General features: G+C 38.1%; 1 protein-coding gene across 1 annotated transcript in view; it reads right to left on the bottom strand.

Annotated features, from left to right (window-relative positions):
• The window catches only part of PCLO (piccolo presynaptic cytomatrix protein), a 305,609-nt gene that overhangs the window by 12,103 nt on the left and 270,846 nt on the right, over positions 1 to 22,660 (bottom strand). Inside the window, exons 18-23 of the mRNA XM_075274050.1 lie at positions 20,457 to 20,550; positions 17,983 to 18,054; positions 10,836 to 11,016; positions 9,373 to 9,567; positions 7,248 to 7,319; positions 3,133 to 3,271 (exon numbers count right to left, since the gene is read on the bottom strand). Coding sequence (XP_075130151.1) covers positions 3,133 to 3,271; positions 7,248 to 7,319; positions 9,373 to 9,567; positions 10,836 to 11,016; positions 17,983 to 18,054; positions 20,457 to 20,550 — 753 coding nt within the window. The remainder of the gene's footprint in view (positions 1 to 3,132; positions 3,272 to 7,247; positions 7,320 to 9,372; positions 9,568 to 10,835; positions 11,017 to 17,982; positions 18,055 to 20,456; positions 20,551 to 22,660) is intronic.

The following is a 22,660-nucleotide window of genomic DNA, read 5'->3' as shown; positions in this document are numbered from 1 at the left end:
TTGCCTAATACTCTTTAATGCTCTACCTAGTGCTCTTTAATACTCGGTCAAGTACTCTAGTGCTCTTTAATATTCTGCCTAGTACTCTTTAATACGCTGTATAGTATTCTTTAATACTCTACTAGAACCCTTTAATAGTCTGTTTAGTGCTCTAACACTTTGTCTAGTATTCTTTAATACTCTGTCTAGTACTCTTTAATGCTCGGTCTAGTACTCTAGTGCTCTTTAATACTCTACCTAATACTCTTTAATACTTTGTATAGTACTCTTTAATCCTCTGCCTAGTACTCTTTAATACTCTAGTACTCTTTAATACTTTGTCTAGTACTCTTTAATATTCTGCCTAGTGCTCTTTAATACTCTGCCTAGTGCTCTTTAACTGGTAGAGCTTTGGTTTCTCTACAGACTGCATGAGTTTCATTTAATATCCTGTAAATTCTGAGCCCAATTTTGATCTCCGGATCATTAATACTTCCCCACATAATATTAGTACTGTACAAAGTGGCAACAATTCGTCTACTTTTTCTATTAAATATATCTACATAAAAGGACGAAAAATGTAATAGATTCAAATTAATAGCAAAATTGTATAAAAATGACTATACTGAAGATTAGTATAAACTAAAATGTGGCGTAACCTAACAGTATTATGGTATTAATTATAGAAAAAGCTTAGTCTAAAATACTCATAAGGATGAACTATAAAGTTTTTTTTTTTTAGTATTGTTGGATACATTTTTAACACATCTTTTAATACCTACAATTCAGATCTATTCTAGGAGTCAGTTTTTTTTTTCTAATATGAGAAGTAAAATGTAATTTCATTTACATGTAGATGACCTCAGACTCAGTATGGAGTATGATATCTTATGCTGAAATATTTTCAACTGATATAATAAAGATGTTGTCCAGTTCATATGTTTATTCTTTAGTACTACTGCTACAGGGAATATGAAAAATACCCTGCTTCCCTGAACATAAAACCTACCCTGGAAATAAGCCCTAGCATGATTTTTCAGGAATTTTGGGCTCTCATTGAAATATAAGCTCTTACTCCAAAATAAGTCCTAATTGTAGTTCACTAAAAATAGTGTCCAAGCAGCTATGCATGAAAAAAGTAAATATAATACAGCAGGACAGATACAGTAGACCCTTCATCAAGTTAAGCAGATACCTCTCAAAAAAAAGCAGACACCCCCCAAAGAATTAGACATCAACCTTATGGGAGCCATCTGTACAAGATGGCATTAGTGAAACAGTTCTTCATAACAGTACGGGTTGACTACCGGTAGTGCTGGGCTCTCATACACAGATGGGGGAAGTCCCACTGGCATCACTCCACTCCCAAGACTGAGCATTGTGGCTGCCTCCAGTCACCAAGGGGAGCCAGCCATGACACTTGGCTGCAATGGAACGCTGCTGAAATGGCAAGGGACTTGACAGTGCCACACCTTTGACTGGAGTGATGCAGATCTGTGTGTGAGAGCTCATCCACCATTGACACTTGCCAACTCAAATTTTTTGGATGTTAGGGGTGAGTGGATTGTTGTTCATAAAAAAATAAGATATCCCCTGAAAATAAGCCCTAAGGGCGGGTTCACATCTGCACCCTGGTCTCCACTTTCAGGTTTCTGCCTTCTGCCGACAGGAGACAGAAACCTGTCCGACTTTGTGTCCAGTTAAGAAAAAAACGGTTTCGCCGTGGAGACCACAAAACGCTCACAGGCGCTCAAATGAATGGTTTAAAAAGTGACTGCTGGTTTGTCTTCTGTCCAGTTTCTTGGGCAGAAGACGGGAAGCTGAAAGCAGAGACCAGGACACAGATGTGAACCCGTCCTAACCAATGTTTTTAAGCAAAAAAATAATATAAGCCTCTGTCTTATTTTCAGAGAAACATGGTCATTTCTTACCTCTCCCTATGCCTCCTTTGGCAGCTCCGTTCCTTTGTGATCTTGTCACAAAACTGTACATCTAGGCAGTCACATGCAATTTGTGAAGAGGTGACTGCCGAGGTTTGTGATTGGCTATACTGGTTGGCTATAGTGGTCTTGTCACACTAACATCAACATCATTGTAGCAGCAGTGTTAAAGGGGTAAACAAATGTACAATAAAAAGATATACAATTTTCCAATATACTTTCTGTATCAATTCCTCACAGTTTTCTAGATTTCGTCTTGTTGTCATACATTCTGTTACTTATAGAGGATAAAACTCTAACCATGGTCATGTGACTTACGGTCCATGGTCATGTGATGAGCACACAGGTGTCGCTTGTTACCAGGCAGATGTCTGATTACTGGGCTGTGACTATAACAAGCGACACCTGTGTGCTCATCACATGACCATGGACCGTAAGTCACATGACCATGGTCAGACTTTTATCCACAAGTAACAGAATGAATGACAACAAGCCGAAATCTAGAGAACTGTGAGGAATTGATGCAGAAAGTATATTGCAAAATTGTATATCTTTTTATTGCACATTTGTTTGTCAATATTGGTCTGAAAGTGGCCAATCCCTTTAAAGAATAAAAATAGGAACTAGTCAACCTTTTAAAAATCAATATGTCAGTGATAGAGGTCATAGCTCAGTAATTTAATAACGTACTATACATTCGGAGTCTAAGAACCAGTTTACAGCCTTCTAAAATCCTGTCCCAGGGCAATACATATAAAAACTCTATCCTTTATATACAAACCTTCTCACAGTTACCTTTATCCTTATGAATGAACCATCTCATAGTTATTTCTTGTAGCCAGTGGCTGAATTACACTAACCATTGCTCTAATTCTTCTAGTTACTAGAAATGCCATCATGCTAAATATATGAAATTTGTGGTTTCTACTTATAATCCCATAGATACCGCTACAATCTGATGGGCCTCAATGGCTTCCACTGAGGTGTTCATAGGTGTGACAGAATAAACAGTGCTGCATGCAAAGCTGCAGTATTTTTTTTCACTATGCGTGGCAGAATCTGAGATCAATGCAGATGTGAAGAGATAATAGTTGAGTATTTTGTATGAATTGCTCTATTAAAAGAAATGATAAATTGTACCTTTTCATAAGGTGGTAGAAGTGGATGGGTACATATATTTATCTTGAGATGGAAAAAACAGATTGTTACTTACATTCTTGGAACTTGAAACAGATTGTTATCCCCCTGCGTGGTGTTACTATCACTGTCCATACTGTACCCACTGCCAAAACTACTGACTGATGAGGTTGTGGAAACTGTAGATTCAGTAGTCCTTTGAGCTGTTGGTCTTGCTGTATGGGAAAGTAAATATCATATTATAAGGTGTTACCAAATAAGAAACAAAGGGCTAGGTAATAAAAAGCAATTCTTATTGCAAAACTTTTGTTATAGTATAAATTCCCCCCAAATACAAAATACAGTAGTACAGCAGTAATGTAATAGTCATTAACCTGACTCTTGGAGCTCACTACAGACTCAGCAAAACAAGTCTGTATACTACAATGCTTCAAAGTTAGTACGAACAGCCATATGCAAACAGCAAAAATGACCAGATACATTGCACTATTAATGTACACATGTAGCACAGTTGACCCGAACTTCTGCAATTGGTTAAACTGCTGTAGCATGATATCTTACCACAAAAGACAGAATGACTTTTTTGTATTTTGTTGTATTCTGTGATAAGATATCATGCTAACTTACAGAAGTATGACCTAACCCTCTTACATATGCAGCTCACTGGGAGTCAGGTTAAGGACTGTTACATCTACAACATGTAGCTGTTCTACTAAATGTCTGGTCTTATTGTTGGTTCAAAGAATATATCAGTATTCTTATCATCTCTCATTTGGAAAGGAAAAACCCCTGCTTAATTATAACTGCATCTAAAATGTTAACGTTACATTGTTGTTAGAGATGAGCGAGTAGTACTCGATCGAGTAGGTGTTCGATCGAATACTACGTTATTCGAAATACTCGTACTCGATCGAATACTACTAGCTGTTCGAAGTTAAGATTCGATGCAGAACCAGCGTTGATTGGCAGAATGCTATACATTGCCAATCAACGCTGGTTCTTCTCTTACCTTTAGAAGTCTTCTCCCTGCGCAGCATCCCCGCGTCCTCTTCCGGCTCTGCATTCACTCTGCTTAGGCATCGGGCCTGGGCAGAGCCGACTGCGCATGTCCGCGCAGGCATGGGCATGCGCAGTCGGCTCTGCCTAGGCCCGATGCCTAGCAGAGTGAATTCAAGGCCGGAAGAGGACGCGGGGACGCTGCGCAGGGAGAAGAATCCAGCCCGACCCTCACTCATGGACTTGGTAAGTAGAATTTGATCGAATGTTGCGTACCCCTGAAACGAGCATTTCCCCCCATAGACTATAATGGGGTTCGAAACCCGTTCAAACAGTTGAACAGTGTGCAGCTGTTCGAATCGGATTTCGAACCTCGAACATTTTAGTGTTTGCTCATCTCTAATTGTTGTCCCTTCTTCAATTTCTATGCTATAGAGTAGAAAACTACATCATACAGCATTATAGCATCTATATGCAGTCATATTTAGTAAAGAGAAATCATATACCATGCTGATAAAGGGCATACATAACAGCACAGATTTGTTTACCTTTCAATTGTTGGTACATTATACAAAATCACTGTAATATCTAATTTGACAAAATCTAATCTATCTACAGCATGAGAGTTGGATCATTACTGAGCACTGTTGTCTTAGAACACTGGGATTTTGGGTTCAAAGCCGACCATTCACAATATCTGTGTGACGTTTGTATGTTCTACCCACACTCTAAAGACATACTTATAGCTGAGACCCCATGGGATGATACGTAGTGCTAAAGTTCTGCGGGAAAAACTGCTGCGGGAATGCATCGGAAAAGTAAAAGTACTACCTATACATTTCCCATTCCTTTTGTAGCCATTCTGGGCTCCTTTGTTTTATGCGACAGTTGGAGGTACACATCGGGAGAATTTTCACCATATAAGCCCATTGTATGCCACTGTATATATAGCACCATTAGTCTCCCATTCATTATGCATATAAGAATACTTTTAGACTAAGGTCCCAAACACTTGCGTTTCCACAGTTAAAACTGATATCTTAATTTTTCACAAATGTGTTTTTGAAGATGAAACTTTCCGATGGCTCTTTTTTACGCAATATGTGGACAGGATTATCCTGACAGTCTTTTTTTGGTACTGTAAAATGCAGCCATTTTTTCTGCTACAAAACATTGGATTTCTGTAACATGGCTCCTTAGCCTTTCTCTGTCTCTCTACCAGTGAATTATAAGATATACTGACACATATCAGCTGTTTCCTTTGACCAAGAAACTGTAAAGACTATTTAGAATGGACACCTATATTATTAAATTTTCTAGCTCACATTCCTGACAAGCTGATGCTATTTTCTGTTACCCACTTTCCTGTACTCCACCTCTTCCTGTAAGATCTTAATTCAATTTCTAGAAGCAACCCAATTTCAGCAAGTTCACTCCTACTTCCTGTCCGACTCGGATGCACTGTGACCTCTGTCAGTTGTAGTAAATAGCTGATTGCATCTGATAGAGGCATTCTGTGTCTGGCAGCTGCAGCAGGAATGACGTCCTATCTGCTATACATCCTACCATGCCCTGTCAATGTCTACTCCCAGCTACACCCCTGGTGATGAACTATTTGTCATCCAATTTTCACTGAAAATTGTAATTTTCAAAATAGGTTTATTTTTCTCTTTTGGTTTTGATGTAGAAATCTAATCCAGTTTTGCAACTAAATATATGCATGAAAAACTTCACAGATAGGCTGACAACTGTTGATATCAAACGATACTCATTTAAAATATAACTTTTATTGGTATGCCCATAATGCTAAAACATCTCCACCCAATACAAATGAATCACGTGTATGTACAGCAAAACACTAATCAGGACTAGACAGCAAAAATTTCTATCCCTCAGTTATTTTATTCCCCTAGTATCCGCCCCTAGTAATCAGTGTCTGTATTAAAACAAATGAGACAGATGAACAACAGACACCATTAGGGCTAGAAATTTAATTAGGGCATATCCCATATCACCCTTAGCTCCTGAAGTTAAAGACCTAAGGGTCCATAAATCCCCAAAAAAGTACACCACGGATTAGTCCTAGAGGAAATAGCCTATGATTAAAACTAGTTCCCACCTAGAGTTTATCATAGACTATTTCCTCTTGGACTAATCTGTGATGTACTTTTATCCTTCAATAAAATAACAGGGATAGAAGTTTTTGCTGTCTAGTCCTGATCAGTTTTTTGCTGTACATACACGTGATTCACTTGTATTGGGTGGGGATGTTTTAGCCTCATGGGCATACCAATAAAAGTTATATTTTAAATGAGTATCGTTTTGATATCAACAGTTGTCAGCCTATCTGTGAAGTTTTTCTCAATAACAATGGTTGATTAAACCCTCTGTGATTTGTTTTCCTAAATATATGCATGGCATAATATGCGGTTTATGTAAAAGGTTTAAGAAATCACAGGAACCTTGACAATATTCCAAAAGCGGTCTGTTGCTCTAAGCTTTAAGCTTAAAAAGGAGAGAGTAAGGCCTCGTTCACATCTGCGTCGGTAATCCGTTCGGGGAGTTAGCATGGGGACCCCGCGAACGGACTACCGAACGCATTGGCAAGCAGTGAAAGCACATAGACCCCATAGACTATTATGGGGTCCATGTGCTTTCCACATATACCCTTAAAGGGATTTTCCAATCTAAATATTTCACCTTCTCTGCTTTCTCCTCCCCCCTCCACTACTTGGTTTCTGTGATAAGTTGATGGGCGGGCTTAGCATGTGTGATGGACAGGTCGGGCCAGTAGCATGCTTCCATAAGCATGCTTGGTCTTAACAGTACATTGAATGCTATCACTCTATATAGGCACTGATCGAGGTATTGTTTTAGTCATATCAAGGCTCAACATCTAAGTGCGTTTTGCAAACCTGACAAATGGATCCCTTAGATGTCAATGACACAGAAGAGAATAGAGATGGCCAAAAACAGGGACTGATATTACCTGCTAATAGATAGTAGATGTGGTCTGAAACCTAGTCAATGAGCTGTAAACACTGAGGACTTATAGTCAGCATCTGACAGAAGGAGCAAGATAGATAAAGTAATGTGTTTGGTAAACTGCTACAAGTTTCAGCATTAACCTGGGGATGGGAGTCCGCATTTAATAAAGGAATAAACAGTGTTAAAACAGTATAATATCTGTCTCACCTTCGGCTTTGACGGATCCGTCGGACATCACCTTCTTGAGTGCTAGCTGGCTTTGGTCTTTGCTGTCATTTGCTGGTGAAGGCAGATTGTCAGACTGAGTTCTTTGAATTGGGAGTACTCCTGCTATGCTGTGTCTATGCTGCTTCCTGCCATTATTAGACTGACCGCTTTTATGTGCTGCTGTGGCAGTGTGGGTGAAATGGAAACCCATAGTATGTATCCTCAGATGGAACCAGCTTAAATGTTATTCATGCAAACAGAAGTGTTGTTTTCTGTATTCAGATAGGTAGTGTTTTTAACACCAAAAGAGACACCACATGCACAGCATTACGGGGCTTTAAAACTGGCTGTTTCTTTTTATTGGTTTAAAAATGTTTTTTTTTCCCACCATGGCTTTAATCCTGTGAGAACACATGCAAGAACAAGTTTCTGCGACAAATACAATTATCTCTTTTGGAAGGTATTCATTTTCAGAAACGATATTCTCTAGGGTGCTGATTGATAGAACAAATCATATGTGCATTCAATATAGTTTACATTAGCATCATTTAGTAGGTCATTGACTAGTTGCAAAATGTTATGTAGCAATATAAACATCTGAGAACAGTAGGCTTGGAAAACAACTGGAATTATTTACATGAAAAGTGCTTAGTGAGAGATATACCATGTGGAGCCATCATCTCATGGTACTGTGTATATGTCATTTATTTACACAGCTGAAATATAACAGGCAAGAAAAATTCTATGATATATTGCAATACTTGACATATTAACATTTTAGTGTTTGCTTAGATTGTGTACAAATAGATTGGCCATTAAACAGTACTATATATTTTTTTATGGTTTTTACAATTGTAAAAATATATTGTATTTGTACAACTTATACAAGGCATGCTTTGAAATTTGGAAACATTTTCTGGGTTTGCCTATTTTATAAGAATGGGTCATTTTTTCAAGTATTAAGAAATTGATGAACTATTTTCTAATTCTTCATAGCAACCTTTGTCTTTGAGTGATATCTCTACTATGCCCAGAGAATGGTCATAGAAAGTGGATGAATATCACTATGATTCCAATAATAACTATTACCCAATATGTTCTGTTCATAAGTATTCCATTTCTGTATATATACTGTATAATTACACCATAATCGCTTATATTATATCTGAACACATTATTTACTTCACTGTTTTGTATTCTGAAAATATTTTTTTAATAATAAATAAAATAATTAAATTTTAATCTAAATAAGAATAGTATTGTTGTGTGCAATAGGGCAAAATAATAATATATTTATGTATCATTTCTTTAGTTACTAAAAAGCTAATTTCATTCTATTTTCATGACCTAAACATTCATATCAATAGACAAGTAAAAATTCATGGTTCACATTGTTGCTCACCATGCAAAAGTAGTATGTGTGTCTAACTAGATGTCTAATGACAATCTGTGACAAAAAAAAACCAAGATGAAATATAACTAAGATTAATTCAATTATGTTAATTCTACAGTCCATAAAAATACACTGTAATATTTCATATATGGAGAATGTTGGCATGGGCGTGCAGTGATAGTAAGCGATTACTGAAAATGATATGAGGAGATGTGCTTACAAAGGAGTGGCTGTGGTGGTGGTTCAACATTTATTAGTCTAAAATATGGCTATGGTTTTCACTAGAATGGTAATGTTTATATGGACTTTTAGCGTTATCTCTTAGTAAACAAATACATGCCTAAACGTAGATGATGCTCACATACTTTGCATGTATATAGAAGAAAACCGTGAATTCTGGTCTTATGAAATTTGAGAAGGTCAGAATGACATTGAGATTGGACCTACAAGAGTCATACAAGTAACTGACATTATGGGGCATACCAGACAAATATACGAGATGAACACAGATGAAGGAATGAACCAATGAGGAAACAGCCAGTTTCATTAAATTTCAGTAAACAAAAATCGGGTAACATATATTAGATGTGGACAAAATTTTCACAATAAAGGACATTTAACAAAGGTGAACAAGTAGTGACAACAAATAATGGTCAACAAGGGGAAACAGCAGGAAAAGGCAACAGATGAACATTAAGCTGCCATGCTGAGGAATTTATTTGCGTCTTTTACTTGGTTGCAGACGAAGCTGTTGGACAGCTGCTTCAGCAGCAGCGATGGCGGCTCCAGCATCTTCTAGATGGGTCTGAGTGACACTGCTTTTACTTTGGCTACGTGATGGTCCATGTGAACGAAGGTGTCCCTCAGAAGAAGATTTTGAGCTACCAGGGCTGCTATGAGATTTCTCTATAGTTGGAACCTGCATATCTAAAAGCGTACAGGCAGAAAATTAGTTGACATCCTGCATATCTAAAAACTAAGACATGAATATGAAAATCAATTATTTTTCAGTCTGTTATAGTCAGATCTTTTTCAGCTGAATGTTCTGCAAAACTAATATAATTTTTTATACTTCATATGAATAGACAAAGAAACATTATAAAAGCTTACAATGAAACTATCCTAGGGATAAGTCATCAATATCAGATTGGTGAGGGTCTGATACCCAGCACCCCCAAGGACCTGCTGTTCTTAATTGCTAAAACACAGAGAATGGAACAGCAAGAAGACTTGTTATGGAATTGTCCCTGGAGCAGTTCCCATGAAATGCAGGAAATGGAAGATACCAGAGAGAAGTAGAATAAGTAACCTAAATCGCACACTGTGCTGGGAGATACCTCTAGGGCACCCCAAATGTTCTGCGCCAGAGCCCGCCGTGTAGCCGGTTGGTCTTATGCTGGATTTATTATTATTATTATTATAATTATTATTATTATTGTTGTTGTTTATTTATTTATATAGCACCATTAATTCCATGGTGCTTTACATTTGGGGGATTACACACAATACACAAAATATACAGGTAGATATAATACTAACAATGACCGACTGGCACAGTGGGGTAGAGGGCCCTGCCCGCAAGGGCTTACAATCTATGGAATTTGGACCCAGGTTATCGCCCCAGTAGCTAAGTGCAAGAAATAAATGCTCTGCAATCTCAATACAAACCAAGACCCACAGTACTACTCAATAGGCATATCAAAACAGGAGTGCTGAATCAAAAGAGTAAATGTACTCAGGCCTGAATCAATCCAAGAGGTCAAAGTTATGATCTGGTCACTACACAGAGTACAGTGCTGCCTGCTACTTGTTCAATTCTCAGTGTTTTAGCTGCTGAAGAGATGAGATGGTCCCACTTCCCCCTTCTTATAGTGCTGACCTATCCTTAAAGGAATCCTATCACTAAATCACTTTTTTTTCAAATATTTACAATTAATTACAAATATTTAATTATACTTTTAGAGATTTTACTAAGTAAGAACAATAGACAATTGTAGAACAAATGTGGAAATTCACATTTGATTTAATAAAAAAATGCTCAAAATTTCCTTTTGAATGCAATTAAAAATGAAAATTGAATTATTTATTAAAATATTGATTAATATATAATATGAAATAAACATATAAATAAATGACAATTCACCAAATTAGAAAAAAAGTCAATTATGTATTAGCTACATGATCTACCGTAGTACCTTTAGATGGATCTGGAAAGATACCATGACTTCTGCTCTTAATGACTGATGGCTTTGGTACTTGTTGACTGCTGTGACTTGAGTGAGACTTGGCATGGTCAATACTTTCACTTTGCTCCTTCAATGGGTACCATCGTGGCATGTTATCAAGGTAGGAGGCATTTGATAAATCTATTAACACCTAATGATAAAATAATGTGTTAGATACCTTGTTACTTACCAGTTACTTTCTGCAATTATTATACTGTATATGAAACAGAAATGATTAACGCCTTAATATTCTGCACTGTCTATGGCAAAGCAGGGATGTTTGGTCTCTGCCAAAGATGTATAACATTGACATGGCACTGGCTCAGTGGGATTGTAGGTGCCATGTGCTGTCAGCCAAAATACACTGCAGTATACTAGTACTGTCTTATACTCAGTGTATTATATCAAGAATCAGAGAACTAAAACAAAAAGTAAAAAATAAAGTGTTTTTAAATATAAAAAAAATAAACTCAGGCTTGGAGTGGACACCAGTGGACTCCATTGAGGGTACCCTAGGTGTTTGCCAGGTTTCTGCCATTTTCATATTGAAAGTGATGGAGGGAAAAGTCCTCCGTGCAGCTACATAGAACTTACCCCTGGTTTACATTAGTGTTTGGATATCGTCCGGGGAAGTCCGCATGAGGACCCCCCTGAATGGAATACCAACGCAACTGCAAGCACTGTGCAGTTAAAGCACACAAACCCCATAGACTATAATGGGGTCTGTGTGCTTAGTGTGCAATCTCCGCACTAAACATGCGGAGAGGAAAGTAGATTGAGAAGTACTTTCCTCTCTGCATGTTCCCTGCGGAGATTGCGCGCCAAGCACATGGACACCATTATAGTCTATGGGGTATGTGCGCTTTTACAGCACAGCGCTTTGCACTTGAGTTTGGTATTCTGTTCAGGGGGGTCCCCATGCGGACCCCCCGGACAGAATCCAAACGCTAATATGAATGAGGGCTGAGCCTTATACAGCCACTTTCCTGCTCCTGCAATCTAGTAGGAGCAGGCTGGGACTACAGCTGAAGCTCTGAGAAGACAGAGGTGGTTTGTTATCATTTCTGTCTTCTCCTTTGCACACTACACAGCATCGTATAGAGTTGCTGACTATATTGACCCTGGCAATCACATCATTGCTAGTTGCCTCCTGTAGCACCATGGTCTTAACAGACCCAGATCAGTTCTGCCAGTGTCTACTATCTCTAATAGAGGCTATTGCAATGAAATAATGCAATTAAAAACAAATTGTAAAGTGCAAATGTCCCCCAGAGGTTTTTATGACCTCATGGGGGGCATATTATGTAACAAACTTACATACATATTTAAAAATTTATCTACATATTTTTTAAAAATAAAAAAACCATTGGAGCAAAGCATTGGCACAACTGTCTCATTCATCCAAAACTATACATATATTAAAAGGTTCATAATACAATAGGGAACCCATTGTCATATACTATTTTAGAGTCAATTTCTAAATAAAAAAGTACTATAAAAATTGTATTTATATGCAAAATTCACTTTACAAAATGTGCTCAAAAACAGTAAAGCATGCCTGTTCATCAACACCTTTTCAGGTCTCAAATTTAACTGGGTCCAGGAGAAATTTCATTAGTTAACTAAAGCGAAGATCAGATAAAAGGGTATTTTTTATTTTTTTTTTATTTTTATTGATTTCTCTGTAGAGTGTGATATCATACAATTTTCCAGTATGCATGTTTAACCCCTTCCCGACATGCGCCGTAATAGTACGGCGCGTGTCGGGTCTGTAACTATGGCGACCGCCCGGGAGCCGGGCGGCCGTCATAGCCGCCGGGTGTCTACTGCTTTAAGCAGTAGACAACCGGCTCTAATGCCTCCGATCGGTCCCCGGACCGATCGGAGGCATTAACCCCTCCGGCGCTGCTGTCAAAGGCGCCGGAGGCGCCATCTTCCCGGCCGCGCATGGGCGCCGCCATTTTGGCAGGGATCGCCGGCTCCTGGAGCATGCTCCAGGGCCGACCCCCCGTTGCCATGACAGCCGGGAGCCTTGTTAAGGGCTCCCAGCCAGTCTGCAAATTCTCTCTTTTGCAGGCTGGTGTATACAGCCTGCAAAAGAGATGATGATTTTTTGCAATGCATTGCAATGCATTAGCATTGTAATGCATTGCATTAGTGATCAGACCCCCTGGGGTTCAACACCCCTAGGGGGTCTAATAAATGCAAAAAAAAAAAGTAAAAAAAAAAGTAAAAAAAAAAATATAAAAAAATATAAAAAGTATTAAAAGTTCAAATCACCCCCCTTTCCCTAGAACAAATATAAAAGTAGTTAAAAACTGTGAAACATATACATGTTAGGTATCCCCGCGTCCGAAATCGCCCGCTCTACAAATCTATAAAAATATTTTTCCTGTTCGGTAAACGCCGTAGCAGGAAAAATAGTAAAAAGTGCCAAACTGCCGTTTTTTCACTGTTTTAATTCTGATAAAAATTTGAATAAAAAGTGATCAAAGCAATAACATTTCCCGAAAATGGTAGAACTAAAAAGTACACCCGGCCCCGCAAAAAAAGACGCCCTATGCATCCCCGTACACCTATGTATAAAAAAGTTACGGCCGTCGGAATATGGCGACTTTTAGAAAAAAAAATTTTTAACACCGTTTTGGAATTTTTTTTAGGGGTCAAAATGTAAATAAAACCATATAAATTTGGTATCCCTGGAACCGTACCAAAACGCAGAATACAGGGGACATGTCATTTTGGCTGCACAGTGAACGCCGTAAAACCAAAGCCCGTAAGAAAGTCGCAGAAATGCATTTTTTCTTCAAATCCACCCCATTCTGAATTTTTTTCCTGCTTCCCAGTACATTATACAGAATAATTAATGGTGGCATCATGAAGAAAAAATTGTCCCGCAAAAATTAAGACCTCATATGACTCTGGGAGCAGAGAAATAAAAAAGTTATGGGGTTTAGAAGGAGGGGAGTCAAAAACGAAAAACGAAAATCAAAAAATGCCATCGGCGGGAAGGGGTTAAAATGCTGCTTACCTATATTTATTACTACAGTTTTGACCCTTGTATTCACAGATGAACGGTTCAGCCCATTCAGAAGACCTGTGTAAAGCAACCATGAGCTAATAAAATGGGACTAACCATGACATGTCACACATCATGTGACCACTTGCATAAGCAAATGGGTTACATACATGGGCTTGTTTGGAACATAGTACAAATCTATATGATAACTGAACAAGACTAATGGTGGAAACAGAACTTTATTATAACTATTTCACTGTTTTTGTATTTATATGGATGTCTGTCTCTTTGTGATTGTTATATCTGTCTATGTATGGCTGTCTGTCTGCCATGGAGAGTATTAACTGCTTGCCTCTGACTCCAAGACAAATTGTACTTCACATCCTCAATTCCAAATGTTGGGATACACAATGTGTTTATGTTTAAAAAGGACCTTTGACCTGATGTCAGGTACGAGCATGCAAGGGGTGTGATTCTTAGGACATTGTGTACCTCTAAATGGAGCTCTGAATCATTCCCCCTTGCCTGCTTCTGCCTGACACTGTCCACCTGATACTATAGACTCCTGAGTAGCATATTGGGCATCAAAAATACCTTCACAATTCCAACTGTACTGAAATCAGTGGAGAAGCAACTACGTTAAGAACTGGAATTGGCAGAGGTCCTCTTTAAAGGGATTCTGTCAGTAGTAAATTTGTTATAAACCTAATCAAAGTAATTTGTAGAGGTGATTCTACAGTTTCCAAATATGCCTCTGTTGTTCAGCTTTGGAGTCCAGTTTTCATGTAAATAACAGTTTTATTCAGATGTAAATGGAGAGAAAGTGTTTTGGGGGCATGCCTTAGCTTGTCTGGGCTTTTGGGCTTAGCTCTAGATTTCTGGGCAAAGCACTTTCCCCCTCATTTGCATACAAATAAAATAGCGATCTAAGTGAAAATGTAACTCCAAAGCTGCATAACAGAGGCATATTTGGAAATTGTAGATTGGCCTCTACAATACATTGGGTTTAGGTTTACAGGCAATTTACTGCTCACAGACTGTCTTTAATTTTGTTTGTTTAACCATCTTCCCTCGTTCACATTCTTGGGGGGGGGGGGCGGTTGTCACATGCGGTTTTGAAGATTTTCATTTGGATTATTGGAATAATTGTTGTACCTTATTTAGTGATATATAGGACTGTTGTGTCATTTTTATTTTTGTATGTGTTTTTGCTTTTTAATACATGGATAAATGTAGGAAAACAAAAACAGGAAGACATCTGTATGTCACATTTTTTAAATTTTTTTATATTACAAAGCACTATTTTTTTTAAAAAAAATATCTTTCCCTGTTTATTACAGAAATTTTAGGTAGGTGACACAGTTTTTATTTTTGTCAAGGCTACAACTTGAAGTAGGTGGTGCTCTTTTTTATTTTTAGTCTCAAGTTTTCATTTTATTCATTAATTAATTTATTTTACACATTGTGCCCCCCATAAGGTCATAATAAATCTTTGGGGGATATTTTTAACATTATTTTTTATTTTTTGCTGATTTCCTCCATACATCAGTCCCAGTTGCAGGAAGAATGCAGCCTGCTAGTATACAATGCAGAGCTGATCTGGGTCCTGTAGGATCCAACAGCCCCTGAAGTTGCCAACCCTAGCAGATCACATGGCCGCCAGGCTGGCATGAAACTACAGCTTGCCTTCTCTTTAGGATGTCCAGCTGTTACATCCGGCTCCCTGAACCTCCAGCTGCACAACCTTGAACTTTTGGGAGTCCAATTACCTATACAATATAATACAATACTTAAATGCTGACAGAAGCCTTCATTCGGCTTCCAGCTATTATAATAACTGATTGGAGCACCCCATCACAATCTGAGGGCTTCAGTCTTCAGCAATATAGCAGCGTTGTGTTCTGCCACTCTTCAGATTGCTCAGTTACAACTAGCGGAGGTATCTGAACAGTAAATTGCTCACAATAAGATTTTCTCTTATTGCGGACATTACCACTTGGTCTCCGCTGTTTAAAACTGCAGAGACCCAGCGGTCATGGTGCCCACTCACCTCCTGAGTGGGTGCAATGTTTAAAGCTCCACAGGCCACCATACTATTACAATGGATGTTGGGAAGGGTTCATGAAGTTAACTGTAAAAAATAAAATAAAAGAGGAAACAGAGGAAACACATGGAGAAGGCTGCCATTTACTAACAGACATGACAATGAGCTCACACTGTAGTAATACTGCATATACACTGGCAAACATGATGATCAGATCATGCTGCAGAAATACTGTATATACATTGACAAGACATAATAAGAAGATGCTAAAAATGTAGAGTATACAGTTTACTGACAGACATTATGGTGAGATGATGCTGTAGTAATGTTGTATATACACTGAAAGATATGATGTTGAGATGATTCCATAGTTTTATGGTATATAAACTGACAGACATGAAGTTGAGATATGACAATGGTAATACTGCATATCCTCTGTTCTTCAATCAACTACTATTTATCTGTAACATAACTGGTCAATTACCTGAATGCTAGCGAATTACATAACTCGTGTGAATGTCATATGACTGTTACCATGTTTTGTTCATTTCATTCCTCTTATGGACACATTACACAGGGCTAAGACCAGATCAGACCATTATTTTCTTTAGAGACTACTGAACTGATAAAATAACGATGTGTGAGCATACTTCATGTACAACCTTAATGCTAAAAAAGTTGGAATGCTGTGTAAAATGTAAAGAATACAAGAGTGTAGTGATTTGTAATTTTATATATATTTCATTTGATAAAATTAACTCATTTATAAATTCATAGCATTAACACATCTCAAAAAGTTAGGACAGTATTAGTAAAAGACTAGAAAAATGAGTGGTTATAATTAGAGATGCGCAGTTGGCTCTGCCCAGGCCTGATGCCTGGCAGAGTGAATTCAGAGCCGGAAGACGCCGCGGGGAAGCTGCACGGAGAAGACTTCTAAAGGTAGGAGAAGAACCAGCGTTGATTGGCCAACTGTATAGCATTCGGCCAATCAATGCTGGTTCTGCATCAAACTTTTCCATTCGAATAGCGAATGGTACTCGATCGAGTACGAGTATTTCGAATACCGTAGTATTTGATTGAATATCTACTCGATCGAATACTACTCGCTCATCTCTAGTCTCCTCACTTCCCAAACATTTACAGACTGTTATAGAAAGAAGAGCAGATACCACATAATGGTAGGGTAGATGTAGCCCTGTCCCAACTTTTTTGAGATGCCATTCATTTGTAATTGAGTTATTTTTGGAAAAATAGAAAAATGTCTAACTTTTGACTTCTGATATGTGTTCTATATTTTATTGTGAATAAAATGTAGTTATGTGAGATTTTCAAATTATTGCATTTCTGTTTTCTTTCATTTTACATAGCATTCCAACTTTTTTGGAATTGGATATGAGAAAAGTGTATGATATCCTGTACTCTACACATATAAAGTCACAAAGACCAGAGTACTGTACCTTTTTAAATCAGTTCACTGCTCTGCGGCATCTGATTGCTGAGACCAGTGAATGACTGCAGTGGTCACATGAATACAAATGATGCTATTACAGCTAGACAAAACCCGATTGGGGCCATTGAAGCATCAGCAGTGCTGCAGCAATGAGGATCTGCCAGCTGAGTAATAGTTATTTTTCTATGTTATCACATTATCTGCTTTTAGTCACTTTTAGTAATCAGGAACAAAACACCACGTCTTCTGTCATGTGCAAGCAACGGCAGAAGATGTCTTATCAGACAGGATAGTTCAGTTACCTAGAGTTGAGCTTAGAGGGTTTTTAGGAAGCAACTTTGGGCTTTGTTATGGTTGCATTGGAAATGGTTTCCTCCTGTCTGAATCTACATCTCCTGTTGTTGCTTGCAAAGGCGGATGGGAATGAAGTTGCTGGTTTATGACAGTGTCACTTTAAAAACCCATAAGACTCTTTGAATGAAGTAAACCTTGTGTGCTGTAATCTGCCATGAACATGCATTCTCTCCAGTGCCTTGAAGAGTGTATTCATTTATATATCTACTTGCATCTGTGCAATCGATGAGCAATTGTCTTACTGTACCTCACCAAGAAAGTCATTTGAAGAGAATTTATCGTAGTCCCATACAGTGACTTCCAATGTTTTTTTCTTTAGCTGTATTGAAGTTCAAAACACAATTAGTACAATTTTATACATTGTCACAAATGTTACAATAATTTCACAGGCTGAATACAGAGGACGCTCTGGTAACCGTGATTGCTTATTTAATACCCTTGAGAAGGAACATTACTTTGCATTGAGGTTGAATAAGATTGTGATATATTGCCTAAATCCATTACATTATTAGAAAAGCAGTATTCATGTTCAATGCATATACTTGTTAATAACATACACAGAATAAGTCGCTCTTTACGTCATTTGTGTATATAGCTGCACTATACATTTGGAGGATATTACCATAATATTATAAAAGTAAATTTATCTCAAAGCTTTTCAATAGCTAGATTTGTCTTTTATGTTAAATCAGTTTCTCAAAATAGTGAATTATATTTGTTACATACTCAAAATTGGCCAGGCAAATGGGCTGCACATATAAAAAAAATTGATCTTGATGGGCGGATTCCTTTCATATTGTATTCATTACAAATTTATTGTTAAATAACTACAGCAGTGGCTCCATACATTAAAAAAATGGATGTCACATGGCTAATATTCGCTGTTGTATCAATCTACCCTTAGATGTAACATTGGAGTCTGAGCTTAGGGTAAATTTGCTGAGATGTCTCGGCAGTGTGAATTGTGAATGTTTTTCATTTGTGAATAATCTTTCTCACTGTATCATGATGGACATCAAAATTGTTTGGAAATGGCCTTATTACCCCTTTCAAGACTGATCTACAGCAACAATGGCCTCTCAAACAGCACTCTATACATAAAACAATAGAATACAAAGAGTGTATACTTTGTTTTTCACCATTAGGAGGAAATTTGAAGAAAACATGTCTCTATTAACATAAGAACATTAGTATGATATTCTACAGGAGTTACAATAGGAGTTGCAATAAATTAAACTTCCGTTCAGAGTGTGTATCAGAAAAGCTAAAAGACAGCAGCCATCATACTATGACAATGGTCTTTATGCAGTCAGTGACTCTTCATTCTTAGAAAGAAGTGGACTTTACACCACATGATACTTACTAGGGCTATTAACTGTCTGAGAGGGATCAAGCAATACACAATGTTCAGTAAATTCACAATATTAGGAAGTACTCGCCTTCAAATTTTTTGTTTTAATTAAAGGGAATCTGTCAGATTTTTTATTTTTTTTTACACCCTAAACTGGTTCCAACCAGGGGTCTAATAAACTAAAATTATACGATCATATAGACTCCTATTACTATGTTATTAGTGTGGTTCATTAAAACGGCACATGCTGAACCCACTCTTGGATTTGGCTCAAGATACTGCTGCATGTTGTGAGAAAATGACAGGTAAAGTCCTAGAAGGAAGCTATATCTCCCTCAGATTCCTCACGTATGTGTGGTGAGTCAGGTCACTACAGGGCTGTAGCAAAAAAAAACCTAACCTGTGAGCTTAACCACTTCTTGTCCTACAGCAGGAAGCAACTTTCAAGCACAAATGGGAGCTGGGGCTCATTACAGGCTGATAAAGCCCGACAAGACCTCAGTCCTGGGCAGTTCCTTGGGAGAGTGGAGGAGCCAGGTCCTGTCTGTACTACCCGGTATCTGGTGAGAGACCAGTGTGCATCACAGCTTCTGCTTTTTTGTTTTCCCGTGTGGCTGGAGCAAGCCACACGTATAGCTAGTGTACTTTTGTTTAGTTAATCGCTCAGGCGAGCAGTTGTTTGTGTTACTTTTTTTGCTTGAAGTTGAAGCCTGATTATTTTCTGCCGTTTTTCAAAATAAACGTACAGGGTAAAACCCGCTATCACCCAATTTTTGTGTCTGTCCACTGCTGCTACTGCTGAGGCTACTCTCCACAATGTGTAAACTCAGCATAAAAGGGGTTTTTTTTGCAGATAAATGAAGGACTCATTGGGGGAGAGGGGCTGTGGTAAGATAAAATAAAAAATAAATTATACTCTCCTACTCCCAGTCCTTGATTCGGGTGGCACATCCCCTTTCCCCATCAGCTGATGGATAACTTGAGTTGGAAATGGAGAAGCTCAGGCGGTCACTGCAGCCAATCACTGGCCTCAGTAGTCTCTGGTACCCAACACGTGACCACTGAGCCACAATGATTTGTTGCAGTGGTCACCTGAGTTTTTACACTACCAACCCAAGTTGTCCGTTAGCTAGAAGGAAAAGGGATGTGCCACTCTAACCAAGGACTGAGAGGGTGTGTGTGTGTGTGTGTGTGGGGGGGGGGTGTTTCTTCTTTATTTTACCTTTGTGAGTTTTCAATTCATCACTCCCAAAAAACTTCAAGTTACAGTGTCATGTTTAAACATTCAAAGAAAGCAACACAGATCTGGTTCTGTATCCCTACATTTTTTGACTATATTATCCAATTACAAATATATATGTTCCACAAACCTGTTCCATGGAGATGCTCTTGTAAATCACTGTCTGATTCCATTCTGGGTTTAAGCTCTTTTGCACATATTTTGTTCTTCGCTTGTATTCGGCACTATTGCAAAAAATAGTAACATGGCAGTAGTTTAACTTACAAACTTTTGAAATGCATTCACATGTGAGGAAGCATTGTGACAGGCATAAACTTGATCTGCATTGTGGAGTTTTTTTTCTTTGACTTTTATAATTTTACAAAAATACCTATTCATACTGTGTTCAAAAACATAATTTTTCTTCTGGAGAGAACTGTTAAACCCTTGGTGAACCACAGCATTGCCACTATGTACTTTGGTTAAAGCACAATAGTGTTCACACAGGCACCATAGTGATCACAAACATTTCACTGTTTAACACCTTAAATGCTGTTGTCAACAGCAACTACATTAATAAAGGTCTTTGACAAAAAGAGTGAGCACCTCCTCTCAACCATCTGCACTCCACAATGTGATGCTGGGTTACTATAGCAACTACGGGCATGTTAAAGGCCACTGATTTGCAAACACTTTATACCTGTTGTAGGGCAAGTGAGTGGCATGTAAGCATACTATTTGTATGTCAAAGGACAATCTTGATGCTGATGAATTCTAATTTATTCAATATGCAAAGTAGTTGTTTGGTGCACATCTGCTGGAGTTCCATCTTTTGTGGTTGTCTATGGGACAAGTCAGGCTTTTAGTTTTAGGGGCAGTATCGGGTGATGCTTACAAAAGAAAATGGGTGCTTCAGCAGATGTGCACCAAACAGCTTATTTGCATATCAGATAATAGTTGAATTTCCCAGCAGCAAGATTGAACTTTGACACAAGAAAAATACGTTCACTATATTACTAGCCAACCTACAGCAGAACACCAGTGCTTTAAAAGCTGATTTAGTGGTAGGAGACTCCCTTTAAGCACAAACAAATAATTCAGAAGAGCAAAAATTATATCAGCTAAGCAGGCGTTCACACTACTGCCACCGTCCGCCCCGGGGTTTCTGTCCTAAACCCTAAGGAAACCGGACAGGGGACGCCTTGCTGGCGGTCAGCTTTAAAACCCATTCATATTCATAATCTCCAAGATTAGAAGCATGAGATTGGACGGTTGGCCCCTATTATGCTCAAGTCTTGGCAATGTAGTTTGAAAGATCTGAATGGCAAGAGAATTAAATAATGTACATGTTTAAAATCACATATGAGAAAAAATAGAAATAGGCCAAGGAGATGCAGAAAACATACAGTGTAGAGATAAAGGATAAATGCTATAAAGACAGCATGGGACAGTTATCATAAAACAAGACAGTTGGTAGCAGCAATGGGATGAGGTAGACATGTCTCAGGCGGGTGAACATAAAATAGCTTAAACATGGCTAGAAATGGAAAGTGGACTGACTGCAACTAACGAAGATTATACTTTGATGGGTATAATTTACTACTATATATGGTGTACATTTATATTATAAGGTTATCAAACAATTAAAATACAAGCCTACATTATATGCTATATGCAGAAGAAGTTATAGGATTCATCATCAATATCATATTGGTGGGGATTAAAACCCCCACTTATCCCAGCTGATATTAGCAGCCGCCAGCTCTAGAACCACACAATGGAGCCATCTGCTTCTGTCACTGTGTAGTAGTTGTGGCTAGTTACTGTGGCTGGCTCCTATTCACTTGCGAGTTGAGCTGCAGTAACTGGCATGACCATAACACAACCCCTTCCATTTGAATACACACAGATATTTTTCTAGTTATATAGTAAGGCAGCCATAGTGTGAGTCAGATGGCACTGAATCATATAGAATTCATTTGTAATCATGTAATTTTCACTACAAGAAATTGGTGCAAATGTTTCAAACAGAAGTGAAGCATCGCAATTTAAATGATGACTCTTATCTAAAGCAAGTCAGGGAACTATGCATCCTTTATTAAAGAGTACCAAAACCTTCAACTTTTGATTTTCTAGCAGCGTTTATGGCATTATTAAATACTGTAATATACATTAATAAAGGATTTTACCTTCTTTCTATTAAATACTGCGCTAAAATTCACTATCTGTCCTTCCTGTACTCTTTGCCTTGTTTCTCTCCTGGACTATGGGAGAGGGGTATGGGTTCCTATAATGCAGGGAAACTGAGTCGCAGAGAACAATGTTTTGGTTTCATATGACATTTTAGCTTCATAT

Source organism: Leptodactylus fuscus, chromosome 5 (genome assembly GCF_031893055.1).
Source record: "Leptodactylus fuscus isolate aLepFus1 chromosome 5, aLepFus1.hap2, whole genome shotgun sequence".
In the NCBI taxonomy this organism is placed as follows: domain Eukaryota; kingdom Metazoa; phylum Chordata; class Amphibia; order Anura; family Leptodactylidae; genus Leptodactylus; species Leptodactylus fuscus.
This window is presented reverse-complemented; position numbering and strand designations above follow the sequence as displayed.